At 39.9% G+C, this 23,387-nt stretch overlaps 1 protein-coding gene across 1 annotated transcript; it reads left to right on the plus strand.

The window, feature by feature from the left end:
* Nucleotides 1-203: 203 nt before the first annotated feature.
* Nucleotides 204-22,960, plus strand: RIPK1 (receptor interacting serine/threonine kinase 1). Its single transcript, XM_061449347.1, has 12 exons — nt 204-295; nt 4,642-4,852; nt 6,474-6,627; nt 7,067-7,204; nt 8,891-9,119; nt 9,963-10,112; nt 11,366-11,442; nt 14,833-14,923; nt 16,857-17,408; nt 19,091-19,159; nt 21,355-21,507; nt 22,431-22,960. The coding sequence occupies exons 2-12, from the start codon at nt 4,701-4,703 to the stop codon at nt 22,721-22,723; spliced, it is 2,058 nt and encodes a 685-aa protein (XP_061305331.1). The 5' UTR covers nt 204-295; nt 4,642-4,700; the 3' UTR covers nt 22,724-22,960.
* The last annotated feature ends 427 nt before the right edge of the window (nt 22,961-23,387 follow it).

Raw genomic sequence — 23,387 nt, forward strand, 5'->3', positions numbered from 1 at the left:
GGTGGGGGGGAGAGGGAACGGAAAGAGGGAGGCGCTGGGCACGGCCGCTCGGCACGCCCTGCCATTCCTCCCGGTGACGGCGCGGCCAGATCGCTCAGCTTTTTGCAGTCGCGGCTCTTCCGCCGCGCCTTGAAGCCTTCCGAGTTCCTGCGCTCAGAGCACAGCTGCCGGGCCAGGGCCGCCAGGGAGCCGGGCCGGTCACGGTTTGCTCCGCCCGTGGCGGCCAGGCTCACGGGCTCAGAGCGCGCACCGAGAGGCGGCAGGGCGGAGAAGAGGGATCCGCAGCTACTGTAAGGCACCGCGGACCGCGGGTGCGGGTGGTGGAAGGGGGACCTGGGCTGCTCCACCGAAACCTCCGCACCACCTTAGTGTTGCAAAGCTGCCACCGCTGTGGGGTCCGGGTCCCGGGGGAGCTGCCGGGCCCCGGGACGAGGTGGCCGGGCAGGGTTGCGGCGCATCCCGTGTTCCGGCGGCGGGGTCACTTGGCCGCGGGGAGGATCACCCGGCCACGGAGAAGTCGCCGGGGCGCAGTGACGGGGAGTGACCAGCGAGGGAGGGGTGCGAGCGAGGGGAGGCGGCCCGGCGGCAGAAAGCCGCCGGGAAGAGAATGGCGCCAGGTCGTTTTCGCCAGGGAGGAACTAGAATGCAGAAGACCCGCGGTTGGGCTTTCCCTGTCCCGCGCTTCCAGCCGCGGCGAGCGGCTGCGTTTGTCCGCCCAGAGCGCATGGGGCTGCCGGGACGGAGCGGATGGGGAAAGGGAGGCGGGGGGAACTTGGGGAGGAAGGAGCAGCGCTTCCCTCCCGCATTCTGCCTGAAGCATAGCCGCGGCTGGACGAGGGAGAAGCCTCTGACAGGGCAGCCCGCTCTGGGTGCCGCACACGAACACACGGGTTTCTTAAGACCAGAACCGACTGTGCCACACCGGTACCGGTGCGAGCGACTGCGCAGAACCCTTCTTTCCCTTTTCACCCTTTCTCGTGTTTCCGGGTTTGCCTCGGCCTCTCCTCGCGTTCGCACGGGATCCGTTCCGTAACCTGCTGCTGATCAGTGCTTTTTTCTTTTTTTCCCCCAAAAGGGGAAAAACAAAACGAAAACAAAACCAAAGCCCCACACCCCTCAGTGAAAAGATGCAGCAGAACCTCAGTGGAAGGGAAAGGTTTAGGTGGAGTTGGTGACTTACAGCAACAGTGGAGATGTACTAAAGCTTTTGAAACATCTTCTCTGCGTGCAGTATTTTTGTCCTTACCCTTCCGTTTAGTTCCCGTTACCCGTACCAGCCATACCAGCTTTGGTTCCTGTTTGTAATTCCCTTCCTTTCCTGATTGATAACTAAGTGGCCCCAAGTTCTGGTGCTTGAAAACTTGTTCACTTTCTCCAATTATACCGTGTAACACCTCTCAAGGACTTCCGTGCTATGTCATTAGACAAAAGGGCAGCAATTACTGCTTGATCTTTTTTGTATGATCGTGCTAACGTGCCCAGTAATCCTCCTTAACCGTTCGGCCAAGACAAGATCTGCAGCAGATCAGTGCATTACAATACAGCAAACCGCCCAGGTGCAGTGCGACTTAATGACCAGGTCATGATTCTGGAGAGTTTATGTGCCCTTTGGGGGTTAGAGAACCAAACCGCAGTGTTAAAAAGAAAAATGCCACAAACCCACTTAATGCGTTTTTAGCCCTCTCTACAGAAAATCTAAACATGTTAGTGAGCAAAATCCAAATATGTTAGTTGGCAAAAATCCATCTCTTCTAGCAGCCATATTCTCATGATACATGTTGGCACTTGTTAAATATGAACTCACACTAATACAGATGTTCTGAACACTATATTAAAAAACGGTTTATAGTCAATCAAGTATACAGGTTAGAGCAACATCATGGAACACAAAGCCCTAGAAATAAGGTCAGGCTAAACCCGAATCTCTTAACTATAAGAACCGTTGCATATCTTTTTTTCTCTTATCAACAGCTATGTAATGTCTGCACTGGTGTATCCTAAGTACATGAGGACACATTTGAATTACCATGCATCTCAATAAAAAGCAGTAGGCTTAGAATGAACATGAGCCTTTGAGCTTTCAATTTCTTAACCATCTGACAAGTTTAAGCAATGTCAGCCAACACCTTATCCTAAGTAGTATACCAAAATAAGTACTCTTGAAAACCTGGCTAGAGACTGCTATCCTGTGATATCTATCAACAAAAACCTTCAGGTTTGAAATTTTAAGATCAAAAAGCTTCTACTCAGAGTATCTCACTACTCAATAATGACAAAAAAAAAGAGTGTCATCTTAATGGCAGAGCATGCCCAAGGAGGAGGGTTCCATCCTACCTTATGAGGAAATTCCCTCTGTTAAATATTACCCAGCTCATTTCAGCAGATATTTTTTTTTAATTTCAGAAGTTATTGCTGCTTCTGAATTTCTAAGCCTTCTGATTACAGTGATAATGTGCTACTTGGTAGGAACAGGTGGTAGCAATATAAATAAGAACAAGGTCCTATATTGCAGTTTGAGGGATGGCTGGTTTTTGTCATGTTATGTGGTATTGAATGGCAACATCAAGCTATCAGTAGTTTTAATGCAACTTTAGAGATTCATTATTCAAAAAACACACATCTAATTTGCATTCACAATAAAAGCATGTGTAATTCATACTACCAAAATGCATAATTACTGTTAGCATGAAAAAACTACATAGATATGTGACTTTTAACCAATTACTGAAAGTGAGACACCAGACAAAGAAACAAGATATTAGCTGATGCCATCTTAAAGTCTCACAACTGAATTCAGGCATTTGTACCTCTGGCACCCACCCTAAGAAAGCTGGGGAACCATCAGCAGAAACTTCCAGAGAGACAAAAAGCTCACCAACAAGAGCATCAGTAAGTGTTCTTGGCAGTACCGGGAGTCACTTGCTGCGCAGCTATAGAGGAACTTAAAAAAAAAAAAAAAAAAAACAAACAAAAAAAAACCACAAGCAAAACACAAGAGTCTCCTCTCTGCTAACAACTATTGGGCACAACAGAGCTTACCTTACCTTTTTACTGAATGAATGCAGCCATATACCTTGCTCCTGTGCTCATAATGCAGGCTAGCACTCCAGCAAACCTAAATCTACCTCCTTTCAAGGCCAGGAAAATCAAAGAAGAAAACTCTGAAGAGATCACACCACATGTCTATGCAACAACAGCTCATAGGGTATATGTACACTTGCAAGAGGAAGCTCCTGCTTTCTCTCTTCTACAGGTGCAACCTTTTTTGTTTTTTTTTAATTAAGTTTACCCTTTCCTATTTTTACTTGTCTATATGAACTGACCAGACAATTCCCCAATCAACCCACAAACATCTCTGTTCCTACTTTCTACAGACACTTTCTCTGTCTCCTCAGTTCCCAGACTCCAGAAAGAGGCTGCGGTAATCAGGCTACAGCTGATGTTGATAACAACATTAAGAAACCTTTTCAGTTACAGACTTGATGATGCAGGTTCACAGTAGTTTACAGGAATTAGCAGTCCCCTGTTGGTTTGAAAAAATTGGGAATCCCTTTGCCACACTATTTACAGTTCTTAATTACCAGAGGAAGCCAATCCACTGTTGCTGGTACTAGCACTTTGAAATTGTGCCTTTCTACCAGCTCTGTGTATCTGTGTCATAGTCATCCAAGAGGAATGGAAACTGAACAGCCCTGCTCTTGGATTTTGTCATTTTTTAGCAAACTCTTAGCCAATGTAAGGTGCTCAAGGTAAAAGTTCAGTGGGGGGAAAAGAAAACAGAGCTTGTGGCTTGCACCTGTGCTAGCAAGGCAGCTTGCTGGTATGTGCCAAAAGTACAGGCTGTCTAGCTTTCTTTTAAGATTTTTCCTCTAGAAAGACATGTTAGGTAAGAGAGCACCACAGCTTTATCAAAGGCATAAAATTATTCTGGTATCCACTGGGGTTTAGTTGTTTACCCATTTCATAGGCTCCCACAAGCTCTCTTTCGGTGCACTTAGGAGTTAATACAAGCCTTCACATTCTTTGTTCCTCTTCTTTTTGAAACATAGGGGAGAATTTGCCTTAAATCCCACCACCGTCCTTCCTGGTGCTTGTCTCCTTAGATTCAGACAACTGTGAAAGTAACTTTTCCATAGAAGCTGTGTTTCTCGTTTCACTTTCAAGAGAAACCTTTTGTTTCTTTGTTTCAAGCTTCAAGCAAACCTTTAGAGCTGGTTTTGAAAAGATGCCTAAAGAGTAGCTTGGAGTTATACTGGGTACCTGGCAGGCCCATGTTCAGGCAATTTAGGAAATGAGATACCTATCAGAATCATCGGGCACTTCCTGCCTTTGGGAAGCAGTGAAGTGTAGTGACAGTACTGATTTACTATGTATTATATGGCTAAAACCTATGTATTAACAGCACTTTGAGATCCTTGGGTAAAGAAATGCTTTTACATTTACTTAATGAACTGTAAGAGGGTGACAGGATAAGTCTTTATGATGCTATGAGAGCCACATCGTCTGGTTTCAGACTGAGGCCCTTTGTTCATAAGGGTGACCAGAGTATATATTTGTGTCCCACTCCTTATACAGGCACTTACTTAGTGGAACAGCTAAATGCTTGATAAAGACGCTTCTTTTTTGTCCTTTATACTACAGGTCCAGAAGCACTAAGTACTTGATTTTGTTTTACTAGCTAAGCCACAAAGACTGCAAACATGTCTCTGGAAGACATCTGTATGAACACCCAGGATTTGTCTGAAAAAAGAAAATTAGATGCTGGAGGATTTGGAACAATTTTTTTATGCCATCACGAGAAATATGGAGATGTAGTATTAAAAAAAGTGTATACAGGACCTGAGCGCACCAAGTAAGTTACAGATCTTAGATCTGATTTTTATCTTCCTGTTGGTTTAAGGAAATCTCCAAACTCAATGGGGATAAATCTAAATAAAGTGTAATAATTTCAGATCTTTGGATTCTGGAGATACTGTATGTGAGGAAAATACTCTTCAGAGAATATTAGCAAATTGTTGCAAATTTTCCTGTTTTTTTTCTCTCATGAACCAACTTTTTAAGTTTAACTCATTGTTCCAGTGAGGTTCCTCTTTTCTATTGCAAGGTTAGCACTCCTGTGAGTTGTTAAGAATCGGGGGCACTCTTGCACACTTAAGGAAATGCAGGAACTCGGTGAGCACATGACATTTTCAAGCTTGCAGATCAATTTTCAATACAGTTGTCCAACTGTAGGTGTCCACTAAGAGCACATGTATGAGCGATTAGCAGGATTCTACACCCCCCCTGCCCTCCCCCATGTATAATACCAAGAATATAACTCTCTCCCTTGAGAAAAAGAGTGAGCCACACCCTCTGCTTTAATTCAAGGACGGAATCAGCTCTTGATTTCAGTGAATTCAGCTCCCATTGCAGCTCTACTACCTCACAGCTGTAGCAGTCCTAAATCTTTCCCATGAATCATTCACTAGAGAGAGACAAACCCCCATAGAATCAACTAGGTTGGAAAAGACCTTTAAGACCATCAAGTCCATTATGTTCTACTCGTTTGGGTTATGATACGTTTTTTTCCATCAGAAAGGGAATTAAGAGATTCTAGTAGTTTGCAGACTGCAGTGACAGTTTGGAATGAACAGAGTTAAAACGTACAAGCCTGCCAGCTTTATTTTGTGTATTTCTTTCTCACTACACAGGCTCATAAGTTTAGTATTCCTTAAAGTATTGAACCAAAAATCTTAAGCAAATTTATAACTGAGCTTAATGCAAACAAACCAATCACTTTCTTCTCTAGTACTACAGAGAAACATAGAGGGAGAAAGCATTAGCAAGGAACATCGTCTCAAGATTTTCTTGTATCTTTTTGCCTGATGACAAAAACAAGAGCAACAGTAAAACTACCACCCCTTCTTCTATTTATTATAATGGGTACCATCCTTCTTAACACAGTTAGCTCCTAGCTGCGTATCTGTGACTATTGATGGATTATACCAGGGCCCAGACAAAGTTAGGCTTTAAATTCATCCTAAACTGGTAATAGTTAGTGTTATGATCCAGTATGTGGATGGTTCCCCCATAATAAATCCATTTTGAATATGAACAGGAATACCAGCCCTTTGGGAAAGAGATCTATATAGATCCCTGTACAAGAGGTAATGGAGTGATTTGATCCTCTTGTCCAAAGCCCTGCCTGATCCACCCCAGTTCAGGATGCTTATGCACTTTCTGAAAAGCAGACCTTAAAATCAGGCTGAGCAGACAGTCTCTGTGCAAGGCATTTGAGCAGAGACTTAGAGAATATAACCTTACATGAGCAAAGCTGTATCAATTCAAAACTAGGGGAAGGTGTGGTTCATCTTACAGTGGATCTACGGATTTTGGCATTTATGGCCATCGTTTTCATTATGAATCAACAGCATTTTCATCCCTGTGTTCATTCTAGCCTAGCATCTAAGTTCAGTGTGATTTCTGTTTTACAGTTATAAGGCTTCCCTCCTTGAAGAAGGCAGTATTATGTACAGACTGCAGCATGAGCGTGTGGTAAAACTGCTAGGTATCATTTTGGAAGATGGAAACTACTCACTTGTGATGGAGTATGTGCAACGAGGGAACATGATGAAAGTGCTACAGAAAGTGAGCAGTGAATTGCTTCATCCCCTGCTCTTCCTTAGGGTTGATAAGATACTTGAAAGGGACAGGTTGTTACTGCTATCCCAGAGAATGGAGTCTAGATCTCATCCTCCTTTCTGTGTTAGAGCCAGTGGCAGCCCTGCCTTCTCTAGAGACAGCAGAGGACAACTGTGGCTTTTCTGTGCATCACACAGAATAACCACAGTTATAGGTTCAAAGTTATAGGAGTGTAGAAAATTTGCTAAAGAAAACTGCTTTTGTAAATATGGAGTGACTCTAGAATTGTTTTAAATTTACGTTCAAGAAGGACCTTAGTTCTTTTTTTACCATGGCTTGAGCAGAGGTACCCTTGGGACTGAGAAAGAAACTTTTTTAAAGACTGTTTTTAATTTGATAGTTGTAATACCATTTTTTATTAGATAGTACTTGTTCTTTATTTTAGCTCCCGCTGCCTTTGTCAGTGAAAGGGCGTTTTGTGATGGAGATTATAGAAGGAATGCTTTATCTGCATAAAAAAGGCTTCGTACACAAAGACCTAAAACCGGAAAACATCCTTGTGGACACAGACTTCCACATTAAGGTACTGGTTAGAATGTAAATGGAGAAAGCTGGTGATCTGGGTTGGAAAAACACAGTTTGACTGCACTGGTTAGTTTTCTTGTTTGGAAGATGAACTTTTTTGTACTTTATCACTAAGAGAACATTACCAGTGGATCACTGAAGTATGGTGGCCTATTCAGCATCTGAGATCTGCACGATCTTCCTGCAACTGGGGTGGGGTGGGGGGGAGAGGAATCACTAATGGTATTTAAAAAATGAATAATATTGTTGAGAATTGCTGAACTACAAAAAAAAAAAATACAGCTAGAAAGAAGAAAACAAATCTTTATGCATAGAGATTGAAACAAAATAGAATTTCTTATGGATCGGGTCTTTTATTCTTTATTGCTGTAATTTCTTCTCTTGCCTTTACCTCCTCCTCTTTATTCTTGTCCTTCCTTTGCCTATTACCTTTTACTCTTGTCTCCCTCTTTTTTTCCCTTAGTCATCATTTTTAAATGACAGCCAGCAGCTACAAAAAAGCAGCAGGAGACTACTTCAGAGAATGGTTTATTATCCTGTTCCAAAGCCCTTCCATTAACTTTACTGGGCTTTTGGATCAAGACATATAGATATAGAGCCTACTGCTAAATAAACCTCAGTAGAATTTGCAACAGTCCTCATCAGATGTCCTGTCTTTGGTCAAGGTGAGTCGCTGAAGCAATCACCCCATTACAGTTTGAAACTACGGAATAAGTTCCTGTGAAGAGTGCTCAGTCATTTGGTATTTCTTACATTAGAGATTTAGAAGTTGTTTTACAAGGTTAATATAGTAGCAAGTCCTACTGCAGTATGAGCAGCGTGCAGATAAGAGGTATAAAACAAACAACCCCCCTAAAACCAACAACAACAACCAGAAAATACAACCCAACCCAGCCCAAACAAACAAACACACCGAACCATCATGATCTGCTTTAAATGTAAACTGGATGGGGTTTTCTTGTTTCAGCTTATATGGACAGGACCAAACTAGGCTATCATCACACTGCATCACAAACTGAACTGGAGTTCAGGATCAAATTCAGAATCAGATCAGACTTAAGGAGCTTGATCAAAAGTATAATTTAAGGCAGTTGTATGATCTATCTGCTTGAATGTATCTAACATTGCCAATATTTATGAAGGGAAACAGTTGTTCTAGGAAACTGCAAATGTGGGAAGATTTACGTAGTATCTTCCTCTAACACAGTAGACCTCCTCTCACAGACATGAACCTGGACTCCTAGTTCCTTAGCAGGATGTCACTTGCATTTTTCTCTTCTTCTGAATATATGACTTTTAAATTTAGCCCAAAGTTTCAGAAACTCAAATGGACAATAAGCTAGTTATAGGCGATGAGAGAGTAAAGAAAAGCAAGTTAAAAGTGAGGCAAGGTGCCACCTCAGTATTTTTCACTTCTTTTTTCCCTACATTCATTAATTTTCCTTACAGTCATTCCAAGTAGGTTAAATTAATAATGAAGGCTCACCTATTGGCAGTGATACTTCATTTAGGATTCTAAAAAAAAAAGGCAAAGTTTGTTTTGCTTTCTTGTTGTGACTTTTAGCAGTATTTCATTTTTAGATAAGTTATTACCAGCTATTCATTATCAAATTGAGCAGTGCATGAAATACATGTTTATCGCCTCTGCATCATGGCACTAGCTCTGATGTGTCTCATTTTTCAGATTGCAGATTTTGGTTTTGCATCCTATAAGAGCTGGAGTCATCTGTCCCGAGAAGAGACAGGCCGACGCAAGCAAATCAACAGCATTTGTCACTACAGCGGTGGGACTCTTTCCTATATGGCCCCAGAGCATTTAAGCACTATTCACATAAAACCTGGAGAGAAATCAGATGTTTATAGCTTCGGCATAGTGATGTGGGCAATTTTTGCTAACAAAGAGCCATATGAACGTAAGTTACTTCCAAAAGGATGCTATCATAGAATGAAGTTACAAATGTTAAGCGTTTAAACTTATAAAATTAAGATTAGTAGATAAAATCACGTATGCCTAAAAACAGTGCCTGTTCTTTACCTCAGGGCCAGTAAAAGGCATTAGTTGCATCATTCCGGACTTCTAAGCATAGACAAGAACATCTAAATTGAAATCCTGGCATGAGCCCAATCTGTTCACACCCATATGGTGGGGGCGTAAACCTGCACTCAGTGGCAGAAGTTATATAAACCTCTGGCAGGCCAAGCTGGAATCTTTGATGTTACTCTTATTTTCTGAGGTGGACTAGTTATGTGTGGTTTTTCTTTTAACAGGAACAGTCACATAGCCAGTTGTCACTTCTCAGCTGTGTGGCACAAATTTCTTAACATGTAGTAATGTGCTCATACAGAGCAATAGGAGCAGACTGTGGAATTCCAGAGTAAAATGTTTATTGTTTTGAATGGATTTTTTGCTAAATGGCTAAATGTTGCCTGTGTGGCCATCTTTGTGTACCCAGTGCAAAGCGTAACTGAGATACAGGTTCTGTAGAGCTAGATCCATTACTCTACTTACGCTAGGTATGTCTTAGATATAAAAGTAAATCTATTCATCTTAAAATAAATTTCTAACCCATGGAAGTTAGGGCAGAGGATTCAAATTCACTAATGTGAAAGTAGTAGCTGTAACTCAGACATCTTTGAGATCTTTTACATATCCACAAACACACATGGAACTGCTTCATTTTTTCTTTCTTCACTATTTTTTTTACCTATTGGAAAGGTAGCAAAACCCATGATCAGAATTTAATTTCATTTTGCAGATAGTATAAATGATTCTCAGATTCGGTTTGTCGTCAAGGATGGAAAGAGGCCAAACATAGAGGAGATCACTGATAAATGTCCAGTGGAGATTATTGACTTAATGGAACAATGCTGGAAACAAGAGTCAGAGAAACGGCCAACCTTTGCAGGTAAGGCACTGCTTTAGAATTCTTTTTGCTACTTGTCCATCAATAGTTTGTAATATAGTAAAACAAACTTGAGTGTTTTCCTCTTAAAATACAAGTTTTTGCTTTGAAAATAGAAATATCAATTCACATGCCCAGTAAAGCATGCTCCCTGTACCCCAACGGAAAATGGGATCTGGTCCAACATTTACAGATTTGAGAAATACTCATGAGTGGATGAAGCTAAGATATTTTATACTTGCTGATAATTTGTCTTTAGCATCTTCATCTTCCTGCTGAAATGTACAGAAAAGCTGACATCAGGAGACATAGTATACCTTGGCTATGACTGAGAAAATACCCTATTGAAACTAGCTTCAAAATCTGTCTGGTTTAGCCTTCCCTGAGCAATACAACAGCCTTTGACTAGTTAATCAGCCTTTCTTATAGTCAGATCCCAAAACACTTGTAATCAGTGGAAGTCTTGCCTGAGGGGGCTGGGGAGGAGACTAACAACATTCAGCGAATAAGTCAAAATTCTTTTAAGGCCTCCTGCCTCTTCTTTCTGTTTCAATACATGGTGCCAAAAAACCCAAACAAACAAACAAAAAAACAACAAATAAAACAACCCATAAAACAAAAGCCTCTATGCATAACAGGAAACTGAGGTTTGGATTTATCCAGGAACATCAAGAGCTTTGTATACAACAGGCATGTACTTAAATACTTGGGGGAAATTTGTATAACAGGAGGAACCCATCTACTATTTCCATATTACTATTTCCATATTTAACCTGCATAATCTACTGCTAATGGGTTGAGTTTATGCTTGGACTGGGTCTTAGATTCTAATTTTCCCATATACAAAATACTGGTATTTACCATGTTTGTAAATTATTTCAATAATTCCATCCTTACCAAATAGCTGAATGCAATTGAATGTAGCTTATTTCTTAAAATGTAGCAACCCATCTTTTGGCCAGTCAAGTCAGGGAAAGGAGCTGTCTGACACAAGTCATGGACAGGGAGCTTTCACCCTGAAAAGCAATACACCAACAACAACGACGACAAAAGTCACTAGAAATCATCCCGTTATTGTTACTATATTAGGGCTAAATAAGCCATGTGAACAGATTTCAAATATATATATATATGACTTTCCTGTTTCTGGCTTCATACAAATCTTTATTCAATCCTTATCCATCAAAATTGTTAACAGTATAAATCACTTATTTTCTATTGAAAACCACTTTCATGTAGTTCTTTCCTTTTTGCAGAAATTAGTCAAAAATACAGTCCATTTTACTGCCAAAATCTAGAAAACAATATTGGAGCTGATCTGGAGAAGTTAAAAGTGAGTAACTTTCTAAGCATTTTAAAGTGTCAGTTCCCCATAACCCCTCTCTCCAATCCCAGTTATGTCCAGATTCTGTCACTTTGAGACTGATAAGGCTGACTGACCTGATTTCCTTCTGTGATTAAAATGACTGGATTTGGGAAGGAGGGGAGAGCAGTGCATGTCATTTACTTCAGCACTTCCTCCCAAAATACTCTTGTATCCAAGTTTGGATATTGCTGTCTGGATGAGCAGATGAAAACAGGCTGGATGGTGAGTCAGAGAGTAGTGGTTAGTGGGTTGTACTTCTTCACCTGGAAGCCACTAACAACTGGTGTAGTGAAGGGGTCTGCTGTACCAGGGCCTTCCCTAGTTTGCCTCTTTATCGGTGGCCTGACAACAGTGATGGAGCATATTTTCGTAAGGTGTGCAGGTGACAAAAAACTAGGAGGACCAGTCAATACCGTCACAAGGGCAAGGCTGCCAGCTGCAGGCTGGAGAACCTGTGAAATTCAGAAAGGACAAAGGCAACATGTTGCACCTGGAATAATCCCTGGCTTCAGTGTCAGCTGGGGTCTGCCTGGCCGGGGAGCAACCCTGTTGAGAAAGACGTTAGGGTAGTGGTAAGCAGCAACCCGGGCGCCAACCAGAGCCTCGACAACAGTCAGGAAGGCCAGCAGCAGGAGGAGATAAGCTCAGCACTTGTTAGTCCTGCCATATGAGTTGGGGATGAAGGGGGCCTATAGGGGTGCTGGAGAGGGACTCTTCATTACAGACTGTAGTGACAAGACAACGGGTAATGGGTTAAAACTTAAACGGGAAGTTTAGATTGGATATAAGGAGGAAATTCCTTCCTGTTAGGGTGGTGAGGCACTGGAATAGGTTGCCCAGGGAGGTTGTGAATGCTCCATCCCTGGCAGTGTTCAAGACCAGGTTGGACGAAGCCTTGGGTGATACGGTTTAGTGCGAGGTGTCCCTGCCCATGGCAGGGGGGTTGGAACTAGATGATCTAAAGGTCCTTTCCAACCCTAACCATCCTATGATTCTATACCAGGACTGTCTCAGCCAAACTTGCAGTATCTCCTCATCCTATCTATAAGGAGTTATTGAGAAGATAGAGCAAGCTCTTCACAGCAGTGATAGTAAGAGGACATGAAACAGTGGGCATAAACTGAAATAAAGGAGATTCAAACTGGATATAAGAGGGAAAACAAAAAAAAAACCCAAACTTCCCTGTGCGGACAGCCAAGCAGCGGAGCAAGTTACCTAAGGAGGTTGTCCAGTCACCATCATTGGAGGGTTTCAACACCCAACTGCACAACTCTGATCCCATAAATGACCCTGTTTTGAGCAAGAGGTGGGCCTCAGATCCCCCAAGGTCTGTTGTCACCTGAGTGACACTCTGATTCTATGACAATACTTTGCAAAAGCTCCTCATATATCTGTTAAGTTTCACTCATTAAATAAAATGTTATTCCTAGAGATTCAAAAGTGGCAGAATCTGACAGAGACTACATATAAAAAAGACCTCTGTAAATTCTTGGTAATCTGTGTACTACATTCATCTAAAGAGTCCCAGCCTGTTTGAGAGCAGGAAGCTATACCGCAGCAATAACAGGGAATATTTTGAGTCAGATGTTTTTCCTGAGTATCCAAGTCAGTTTCTCTTACTTCTCTGTAGGTTTATAAATTATGATAAAGAATGTTTTTCTGACTGAAAACATGAGAATGAGAACTTCTTGGGCTGATTTTATCACAGATTTTATGAATTTACTCACTTCTGTAGTACTGACAGCTGTCAGTGAGAACTCCTGGCATTATAAATTTAATCTTTGCAGTGAAATAAGGGTCAGATACCCAGTCATTTTAAATAAGAAAACAACTTCCTTCATGAAACTGTTCATTTACAGTTTTCTTTAAAGTGCTTCCTTCTGTCACCAAGTCTGCAATTGTGGAAACGAAAGTTTCTGGTTTAGGGAACATGTGATGTTTGTGAAATACTAGTGACTGTTGGAAAATACAGTAGAGTTTTGCAAAATAAAATTGATGGAACAAATTTCATGGACTGTTTTGACCAAACTAACTCATAATGTGAAGTATATACATCTGATTTATGGTAAAGTATATACACTGATTTATGATAGTGACCCCAAATCAGGATCATGGCTAATTATACTAGCTGTATTAGTTCTGTGCAATATACATCTCAAATCATAGGGATCAAAGGACTACTTGAAAAATAGGCCATGAATCTATTACTTTCTCAGGAAGGAAAGCATCCATTCTGATCAGGGCACAGAATGCAAGTACTGCATCCAAGGCAAGTGAATGTGGTGAATGAACTGTTAATACAGCTTCAGTAGCAACATGAGTTGGAGGGTTGCACATTGGGCATAGCCCTCCACTAGCAACTGCAGAAGCAGTCCACAGCCTCCTAACTAAAATGACCACAGAGTCACAGAATGGGTGAGATTGGAAGGGACCTCTGCAGGTCGTCTGGTCCAATTGCCCTGCTCAAGGAGTTCAGTTATTCAAGAAGAATCTAAGGACCTAAGATTACAATGTGCTTTAGAATGTTATCTGTTGCTTTCAGAAGTAAGAAGATTTTTTGGGGGGAGGGATGGGGAACAGGGGACAGGAGGGAGTGAGTAGCGGTTGTTGATTTTTAATCTGTGAAAGTACTACTTGGGTTTAATTAAAAAAAAAATTACTACTTTTAGAACTAATGAGTAAGGAGCACTGAAGGAAATAGAGAATTTTTTTTCAGGTAAAAAAATTTACTTTGAGGGAACTCTGAATAGTGGGAATATCAGAAGATTAGAACAAGAATGGATTTTGCCTTCAATCTAGTGAAGTGAGGATGAGGGTTTACAGAAAGGAAATTGCTTATTTCTGAAGATTTGCTTTAAACTCCTTGTTCATAATACTCTTCATAAAAGTCATCATGGTCATACCTGAATGTAAATCTTTCTCACCTCTTCCCTCTTGATGAATATACTTGAAATAAATATAATCCACAGAACAGGGTGCACGTTTGCTGCCTTTGCCTCAGCAGCATCTTCTCACCAAGACTGCTTGCAAGAAGTCTATTAAGTACAAGGCAGACAATCCAAATCCACTATCTCTGGGTTAAGCTCATACTCATGTAAGGAAGGATATTGTTTGGCCAACTTAGAGTATTGTATTCTGCAGTTGTATTGCAGTCCTTCCCTCTTTCATTGAAGAAAAGATTTTGCCCATCCGTAGCAAAGCAATGGGTATTTTTTGTTAGGCTATGCTCTCTGCAAGATTCCCAGATTCATGGAATGTGTTCATCCCAGTCACTTTGCTGTGAAGCTGTGCTGTTTTCTATTCTACAGGAACTCCCTTCGGTTAAACTTTTGCCTATAAATTCTTTCTTATATGCAGAAAATGTGGCCTGTGTCAGACGAACTGCTGGATGAGATGCAGTCCCTTCAAATAGATGCTGTAGCAGAAAACAGAAGTAATGCTCAAGCAGGTAAGACACTTACTAACACATCATTATTCTGTGTATTCTGCCAAAGATAAAGTTTCATACATGTACAAAATAAGTGATCTTACCATTAAGGGGTTATGAAGAGACTTAATTATTCAGCATTTGAGAAAGAAATGTAATCACTGAAAAGAATAAATTTGCTGCCAATGTCCCAAAAGTCATACATAGATGAATTTTCCTTTCGTATTTTCCATCACATTTTGCATGAGTTGTATGTTTCGTGGTTTTATAGAGCTGTCTTACTAATATGTGATTATACAGTTATAGTTTTGTAGAAATGTATCTGGAATTTTTTTACCAAAGTTTTTAATGGCAAAGGATATAGGATCATGCCTGCAACACTGATTTACAAGCAACAATATCAAATTCAGCAGAAAATAGATCCTGCTAAGTTTGCTCACACCATTTGAAAGACATGAAATGAATAATGTTAAACTGTAACATATAACTAATAAGCCTTCCCCAAAGCTAGGTTTGCCATAACTGCTCTTCAGTAGAACTGATGGACTTTGTAGGGCAACACTACTGCTATATTTCAAAATAAGTACAATTACATTTCTCTAGCACAAATAACCACGTATGGCTGCAGCAGATTACGTGTTTTAATTATGAAAGGCTTTATTTTGAATCTACACTGCTGAAAGATACTATCTTGACAGCCCATCAGTCAAAGTCAGGTTTTCTTCTCCAGTCAATGGCTATTACTCAGATAGTGGTAGTGAAAGATATCCCACAGGATCTGTTCATACATCTCAAACTTGCCCTGAAGAATGGATGCCATGTAGTTTATGCTAATACTGAATTGCTAATAGCTATCACTTTTGATGAGGTTGTGTCTGTATTAGATCATTCCTCCCATTCCCTCTCTAGCAGCAGTAACAAAAGAAGCAGAATGAGTCAGACTGGAGGTGTACTAATATAAAGACATAAAAAGGAACTAGTCTGAATTCATGTAATTGGGGATGGAGGGATGTGACACAACACAGTTCACTGACATTATCTGTGCTAAACAGAAGCACATACATACACTTTATTCCAATTTTACAGTGGTCTATAAGAATCCTTTGCTTTAGGCAATGTACATTGCCAGACAACTGTGTCCACATTGTACAGACAACTGTGAAGCTTTCAGAACTTTTTAAGGAAGCATCTGTAGTCCTACCCTTAAAACCATAAGAATAAAGAGTAACAAGAAGATTTTTAAATTCGTTTTTAGTCTTGGAATGCTGCAGCATGATCCAGATCATAACTCAATCTAGTTTGAGACTGAAGTGGAGCTTCCTTTGATAGTGAGAATTAGTTTGAATGATGTAGATGACAGATTATTTTATTTGGTAGGCATTACTTGTAAAAGTGTATACTTTGAGACTATAAAGAATAAATAAGATGAAAAGGATTAATCACAAAATACCCAGACAGGATATTTTGCGTAATGATTTGCAGACATTACTGAAATTACAAGTAATTTGTGCTGTATGAAATAATACCTATTACAGTGGTGTTATTTTCCATCATTTTACACTCTAATTTTGCACCAATTAAATCTCAGTTAATGCCAGTGGAGACACAACAGTAAATCGGACCCTGCAAATGCCTTCAGCAACTATTTATTTCAGTGGCTGAGAACTTGATGTCAGTATAAATAGAGTATGCAGTGAATTCTGACACCACTTAAGTGGATTTTGATACTGATAGTTTAAACAAGCCTATACCTCCTAGATAAAAGCTTGCAATACTTCTCTGTAAAGGCATTCTATATAATAAAACACAGCTTTCTGCTGGAAGTGATGATATATTTAACCTTTTATATATTACCATAATATTAAAGGTAGATTAATAGATTCTAGTGTCATCACAACAAGCTATATAATTGCATTTGGATGTATTTAAAATATTTTAATTTTCTCCCTTTCAGATCAGCCTGATTCTCTACACAGTATTCAAGGTCCCATGACCAGTCAGGTTAATGAAGCCCTGTCTGCTGCCTCCCCTGAGAACCAGCCTGTTGAGAGCTGTGAGACCCCATTTACATCTGCTGATAATCTAAACAGAAAACTTCAGCGTGAATACAACTACCATGCATATGGGAGCTGGATGGATAAAGCAGTTCTTCCTGTAGTATACACCCCTGAAATGAGAGAGGAAGAAAGGAGACGAGTTTCCTATGATCCACTTGCAAAGCCGTCTCCTATTCCTCAATGGAGTGAGCTGCATCCCAGAGCTGAAAAAACAACAGTAAACACTAATCCATATATTTGGCCAGCCGCAATAACACCAAAACAGGGAACTGTAGACACTTTTCACGGGATAAACCCTAAGGGTATTCTAATGGGAAACACAGATGCTACCTATGGCTTGTGTTCAGCCAGTACCTTTAACCTAGGCACACCTGTGCCTGAATCTGACCAAAACTCGCAATCACAAACCAATGTAAACTGGTATCCAAAGAACACAGACAAAGATACAGGTGAGATTCCTCCTCCTCCAAGACCTATGTTTCTGAAAACACACTTGCTCTCTAAAAATTAAGTGGTCAGTAGTGTCTTGTAGTTTGTGTAACACTTGTTGCTAGCAGTTGATCTGCGATATAGCAAAGGGGAATTTATTTCATTAAGTTCTCTGTCTGCTTGATGTTACTTCAGGTTGCTAAAACAATATCTTTGGCTTCGTTATGCTACTTTCACTGATTTCAGGCTGTCAGTTTCAAGTGAACCATTTCTAAAGCATCAATGTAATAGAGAAGCATCAGACCTAATACCTAAGTCTTCAGCTACCAACCAAGTAACAGCAAATGGCAGATACTGCTACGGCAGCTACCAAAACAAAGAGCTGCTATCAGTCATTCTAGGAAAGCAAACAAGAACTATTGACTCTGAAAACTGTTACCATTCATACCATATGTTCTGCTTGTGCAGAAACATCATTTGCAGCATTTCAGAAAATAAATGTGTATTTTTAGCTTGATTTGCAGAAAGGTATGAGCCTCTTAAGCTCAGGGAGCCAACAAGGAGCTGAGGCTCATAACTGTTTTCTCCAGAGAGATGTGGCTGGTGCTGATGGGGAGCTTCTGTTGGTATTTGCTAGTGAGCTGTGGCATACAAATGTGTGGAGACAAAGAAAGAACGCTAAGCTTTGGCAAAGTGTAAGTAAAATGGCAGCTAGAGACCTGTAAGACGTAACTTTCAGGAGCTAGAAATGAAAGATACATTTGCCTGTTCCTACTAAATATTGGATATTTTTAGTGTGGTATTCTTTTCCAGATCATCTCACAAGAATGCCTAGCTTTTTACAGGCAGAATGCCACAAAGGTGTTATTCTGTTACATTATGCAGAGGCTGGGATTAGTTATTTATGTGAGTTTATTTGTTGAAATGAATCAGAGCTGTCATGCCAAAAGGCAGGGATTAGAACCATCAACATCACTAATAAAGTGAATTCTTCTGTTTGAAAGAAAAAATTAAAAAAAACAGTTATTGTAGGGAGGCTGCATGGAATAGCATGGTAGATACTGGACTTAGATGCAGAAGAGCTGCATTACATCTCTTCCAGTGACGTGTCAGGTGACTGTAACTCAGCCGCTCTTACTGCCCCAGCATAAGTTCAAGAGCTCATCTGCAGGCATCCAAAATAATTACTGCCCTGGGCTGGAAGTTATATCTCTGCCAAACACTGCTGCCACCAGCAGAAGATGCAGTGGTGTCCATGCCTTTGCTAGAGCCACTCACAAACAGCATGCTAACACATACCACAGTCAGTCTCAGCAGTAAGCAGTAAAAGCACACTTGCGAGTTTGGAATTTGCCAATTTGAAGACCTGCTATGAAGCAGCTCAGTCCATAACTGCTGTGTGCTGTGTTCCCACAGTGCTGTGCATTAGCCAGGTATTCATACCCCCACATGGAAGCCCATTGCCCTTACTGGGATCCAAGGGTGGTTAAAGCTATTAGTCAGTGAGCAGAACCCTGATAAGGTTATTGCTTTAAAAGAGTTATTCAAGGGGATATAATAATTTAAAAGCTTCTCATCTCTTTGTATTTAAGAGCACAAACTGTGTACTTATACTGTTACAAATATGGCAGTCATTTTTAAGTACAGTTGTTTTTTATTTACATAATGCTTTTGAAACTTTTTTTGTTTTCCCTCTGTTTAGGTAACACAGATTCCACTCCTTTCATAAGGCAAATTTTTAGACATTCTAGTGTTCCCAGAGCAAGCAGAGGTGAGTGCTGTAGCCTCTATCCATCCTGGTAGCTAACAGGCTATGCATTGCATCCTGACCAGTAAAGCAGAAAACATCAGGATCTTGAAATAATTTATGTCGTTGCTTAATACCTCTAACCATAGCTGAAGTTCTCAGTACAAGTGTGCAAAACTAATTCCTGTTTCTAGAAGGACCTGTACACACCATTAAATGTGTATTTGGTGGATCAAGACAGTATGTTTTTCAATCTGAAAGAGCTTTTAAAAACATGATGGCATTGCAACATCTTCTGCACAGCAAAACCAGTCACTTTTAGATTAAATGTCAAGTTGCTGCAACTCTACCCAGCTGCTGAACCACACATGCATTTGGGACACCTGTCCTTTCTTGCTCTGGGTTTTGAATACAGATCTCTAGCTGCAGGCCTTGTGCTGATCACCCTTCTTTGAGGCACAGGTCTCTCAACTGTCTTAAATCCCTGAAATTGTTCTGTCCTTTAGGACTTGTTAATATATGTTCCTTTCAAGATGTGTGGCTTGAGACACCCTGAACTCTTTAATTAACCCTTTCAAGGCTTGTCCAAGTTTGTAAGTGGTTTACACTTAGAAAACTGGAAACAGCAGGTTTCTCTCTTCTTGACTATAATGACCCAAATGTGACAAGCAAGTGAAGTATAGAGGCTTAGAAAAAGAGGTATATAAGCACAGTAACTTTTACTCTTAATATCGACAAAGCATTTGTATGTGTTTTCATATCTTGTGCTAGATTCATTTTGCTACAGGTTAAGAAAATAACACACACATGAGATTTCTTAATTTTTTAGCTAAAAATATGAACATATTTCCCAAGGCCTTCACCTTAAAAAAAAACAAGCCCCAACAAAAAAAAAAGGAAAGGATACAGGAATCATAATATTTTGAGACATGATAAAATGCATTCCTTTTGTGCAACGCCTAGAAACTAATCATGCATACCTATAGGTATTTCTGACTAGCAGTTTCAGGTTAACAAATATTAAATGCATTTAATCAGATTTTCATGCATGACCATAGATCTCCACACTGCAATTGAGTGTGTAACAAGGATATTTGTACATCTAATCATCATTTTGGATGATTAAATACACAGTTTGTGTGTCATTTTAAGTATCTGTACTTCAATTTTATACCCAGATTGTGATACTCACCATTTAAACTAGAGTTACAACATTTAATGGATGATTATCTAAAAAAAGTTCAGAAAACACTGTCAAGAGAACAGAAAATTGATGTCATCCAACATGACTAGAATATTCAGTTTCATGTTATGTGTGAAAATCAGACAACTTCAAGCAAAAGACACCGAATTAGGTTTTTAGCTAATCATATACAAATAAACTACAGATGCAAGCTCACGGAGATGCACACAATTTAGCAGTGCAATCAGTGCATATTGACTTTTATTGCTGAGGATTCAGGCCTTAAAATAAATGAGTAGCATTTTTTGGTAAGGCATCTTGGAAAACATTCTAGTCTTGCCTTAGAACCAAAAGTACAGAACGGGCGGCGGGGGAAGGAAAAAAAAAGAGAAATGTTGTTGAAACAAACACTACACAAGTAGTGCCCTGTGAAAATAGATACAACTCAAGGATACATTCCTAGATAGCAGAGATGAAATAAACTGTGGAAGAGAGATGCCATCAAGACAGCATAGTATAACATGGAGTATAGAAATTTTATGAGCAAGTAGAAACAATTTTCTGTAGTGTCACAGAACTTTGAAATCACAACTGTAAACCTGAATGTATGTCTATGAAAAGTAAAGCTGAGAGGCAGAAGAAGTAAGGCTTTAAGATTAAAACTGCTTTCAAGTAAAGACTACCTTCTGCAGCTGTTAGCCAGCAGAAAGCGAGGCTGCTACACATTCTTAAAGTGCAGGGAACTTTATTTACAGTCTAGTAATTACCAGCATGTAAGGCTTGGTTATACCACTTTATCATAAAATAGAATAGGATTAGTTTTCACTTTGTGAAAGTATGTTTGTGTTGACTGCATAATGAAAATATGCTTGCAGTTGCCAGTAAATGGCTATTTCTGCATTAAATGCAATAAAAACATTTAATCACTTCCCCTATTAGAAGAACTTTCTTTCTACTTACCTCCTTCTCATGTTCATTCTTGACATTTGAACAATATGCAGTTGATTATAAAATTGTATTAAATTCCCTTATACAGAAGATTCAGTCAAGTACAACATAAGTTACAGTTCTGGAATTCAGATTGGATCCTACAATCACATGAAGATTGAAGAGCCCGGTCAAAACGTCAGCACTTATCCTGGTGCTACGGAAGAATCTTATAGGTATTATAAGAAAAATGGTGTGTTTGGTAAGAGAAATAGCTCCCTATTCTTGATGTATTTTTGCTATATATTCATCTGAAAATCATTTGGTTTGGAATGTATGAAAGCAGTACTGCGTTCTCCCTCTGATACTTGAGAAATAACTGTTTGGGTTCTTTTCTTCTACGTGCATGAGAGTGTATAAAACAAGTAAGAGTTTGTGCTAATACTGTTCTGTAATACTGTGTACCTCATTTGTCCTATAGTTTTATGACCTCTTACGAGAAACCAGATACAAGTATTGATGTATACGCATCAAGAACAAGAGGAGTAACAACACTCAGACTGGTAGAAGCAAGGTTAGGATTGGTGGTCCTCACCTGACTTATTGTTCAGGTCATGGAATATCCCGAGTTGGAAGGGACCCATGAAGGTCGTTGAGCCCAGTGCCTGAAACCACACAGGGAAACCTAAAAGTTAAACCAGATATCAGAGAGCATTGCCCAAATGCTTCTTGACCACTGACAGGTCTGGGGCTGTGACTACTTCATTCTGGTAGAAATTGGAAGATTCTGAAATTCAATTTATTTTTGTTGGTCAATACCAAATTAAACTATCTCTGTGTATTCCTAAGTAAACAAATTACTAGTGTCCCAGAATATAGAACATCATACAGACAACAGCTGTGTCAGAACTCTGGGAAGGAGCTCTTCAATCTCACAGGTTTAAGTGACAAACTGTGATAGCCTCAGATCAAAAAGCAAGTCCAGCAGCTGACCTGTGAAGATGTGTGTCCTGAAGTGTTTCTTCCCTGGCATCATTGGGTAATACTGCCTTCAGTGAAATCCGCTTCTGATTGTTATCACTAAAATTCTGTCTCCAGGTATTACCAATAACTTGTAGAACAGGTGAGACAGCAAAAGGAGCAGAAGAAATGTTAAACAATGCCATTTTCTTATACTTTTTGCAGACAATGAAAGTGCCGTGACTGATGAACATCTGAATCTAGTGAAAGAAAAGTTGGCCAAACAGTGGAAGGAGTGTGCTCGTAAACTGGACTTCTGTGAACCTGACATTGATGAAATTGATTACGACTATGATCGATACGGACTAAAAGAAAAAGTTTACCAAATGCTGCTTAAGTGGGTAATGAGGGAAGGTGCCAAAGGTGCTACATTTGGGAAGCTTGCCAAAGCCCTTTATGACTGCCAAAGACCAGATCTCCTTAATAGTTTAATGCAAATCAAAAAGAAAGAAAATTGACAGAGAATGAGGGGAAAATTAGGGTATTTTTTCCTGAAGACCTTCCAATAACAAGTAATAATTCTGAACAGGCTTTCTGGAGCTCTCTTTTTTGCACAAGCTTTTTGGAATAGTTTTTTTCTGCCAAGCAGTTCTCAGTGAATACATCCTTACTGGTTGTATCAAAAAGTTTGTGTCAAGATAATTGGTCTTCCAGAAGGATAAGCCAGGAGGAAGCACCTGACCTGAACTAGCCAAAGGGATGGATATTCCATACCACAGAATATCATGCTCAGTATATAAACTGGGGGTAGTTAGCTGCTCAGGGACAGGCTGTATATCAGTCAGCCTTGATCATCCATCAAGGTTTGAGTGGTTTTTTTTTGTTTTATCTCTTTCTTTGTTATTACCCTTTTCATTATTATTATTAGTGTTAGTATTACATTATACTTTATTTTAATTAAGCTGTTCTTATCTCAGCCCACAGCTTGAGGCATAAACTCCAGCAGCTGAGAGTTAAAAGCAAAAAAAAAAAATAAAAGATGCCTTCAAATTCTACGAGTTTACAAAACTACATTCATTTTAATATGCTCATGCTCAATGTTTAACATACAACTGTAAAAGAATTTCATACCTTGCATTGTATTCAAAACTGAAAATATAAAAGTATCTGATACCATTGAGT

This window comes from Pezoporus flaviventris, unplaced genomic scaffold (genome assembly GCF_033815535.1).
Source record: "Pezoporus flaviventris isolate CSIRO_AGI_PZ_B2104156 unplaced genomic scaffold, CSIRO_AGI_Pfla_v1 ptg000007l, whole genome shotgun sequence".
Taxonomy (NCBI): Eukaryota; Metazoa; Chordata; class Aves; order Psittaciformes; family Psittacidae; genus Pezoporus; species Pezoporus flaviventris.

Excerpts from the sequence above, each read along its gene's own strand:
- RIPK1 (XM_061449347.1), top strand. The coding sequence starts at position 4,701 with ATGTCTCTGGAAGACATCTGTATGAACACCCAGGATTTGTCTGAAAAA. Across the intron at positions 19,160-21,354 it reads TGTTCCCAGAGCAAGCAGAG|AAGATTCAGTCAAGTACAAC; the intron begins GTGAGTGCTGTA and ends TCCCTTATACAG. Across the intron at positions 21,508-22,430 it reads TAAGAAAAATGGTGTGTTTG|ACAATGAAAGTGCCGTGACT; the intron begins GTAAGAGAAATA and ends TACTTTTTGCAG.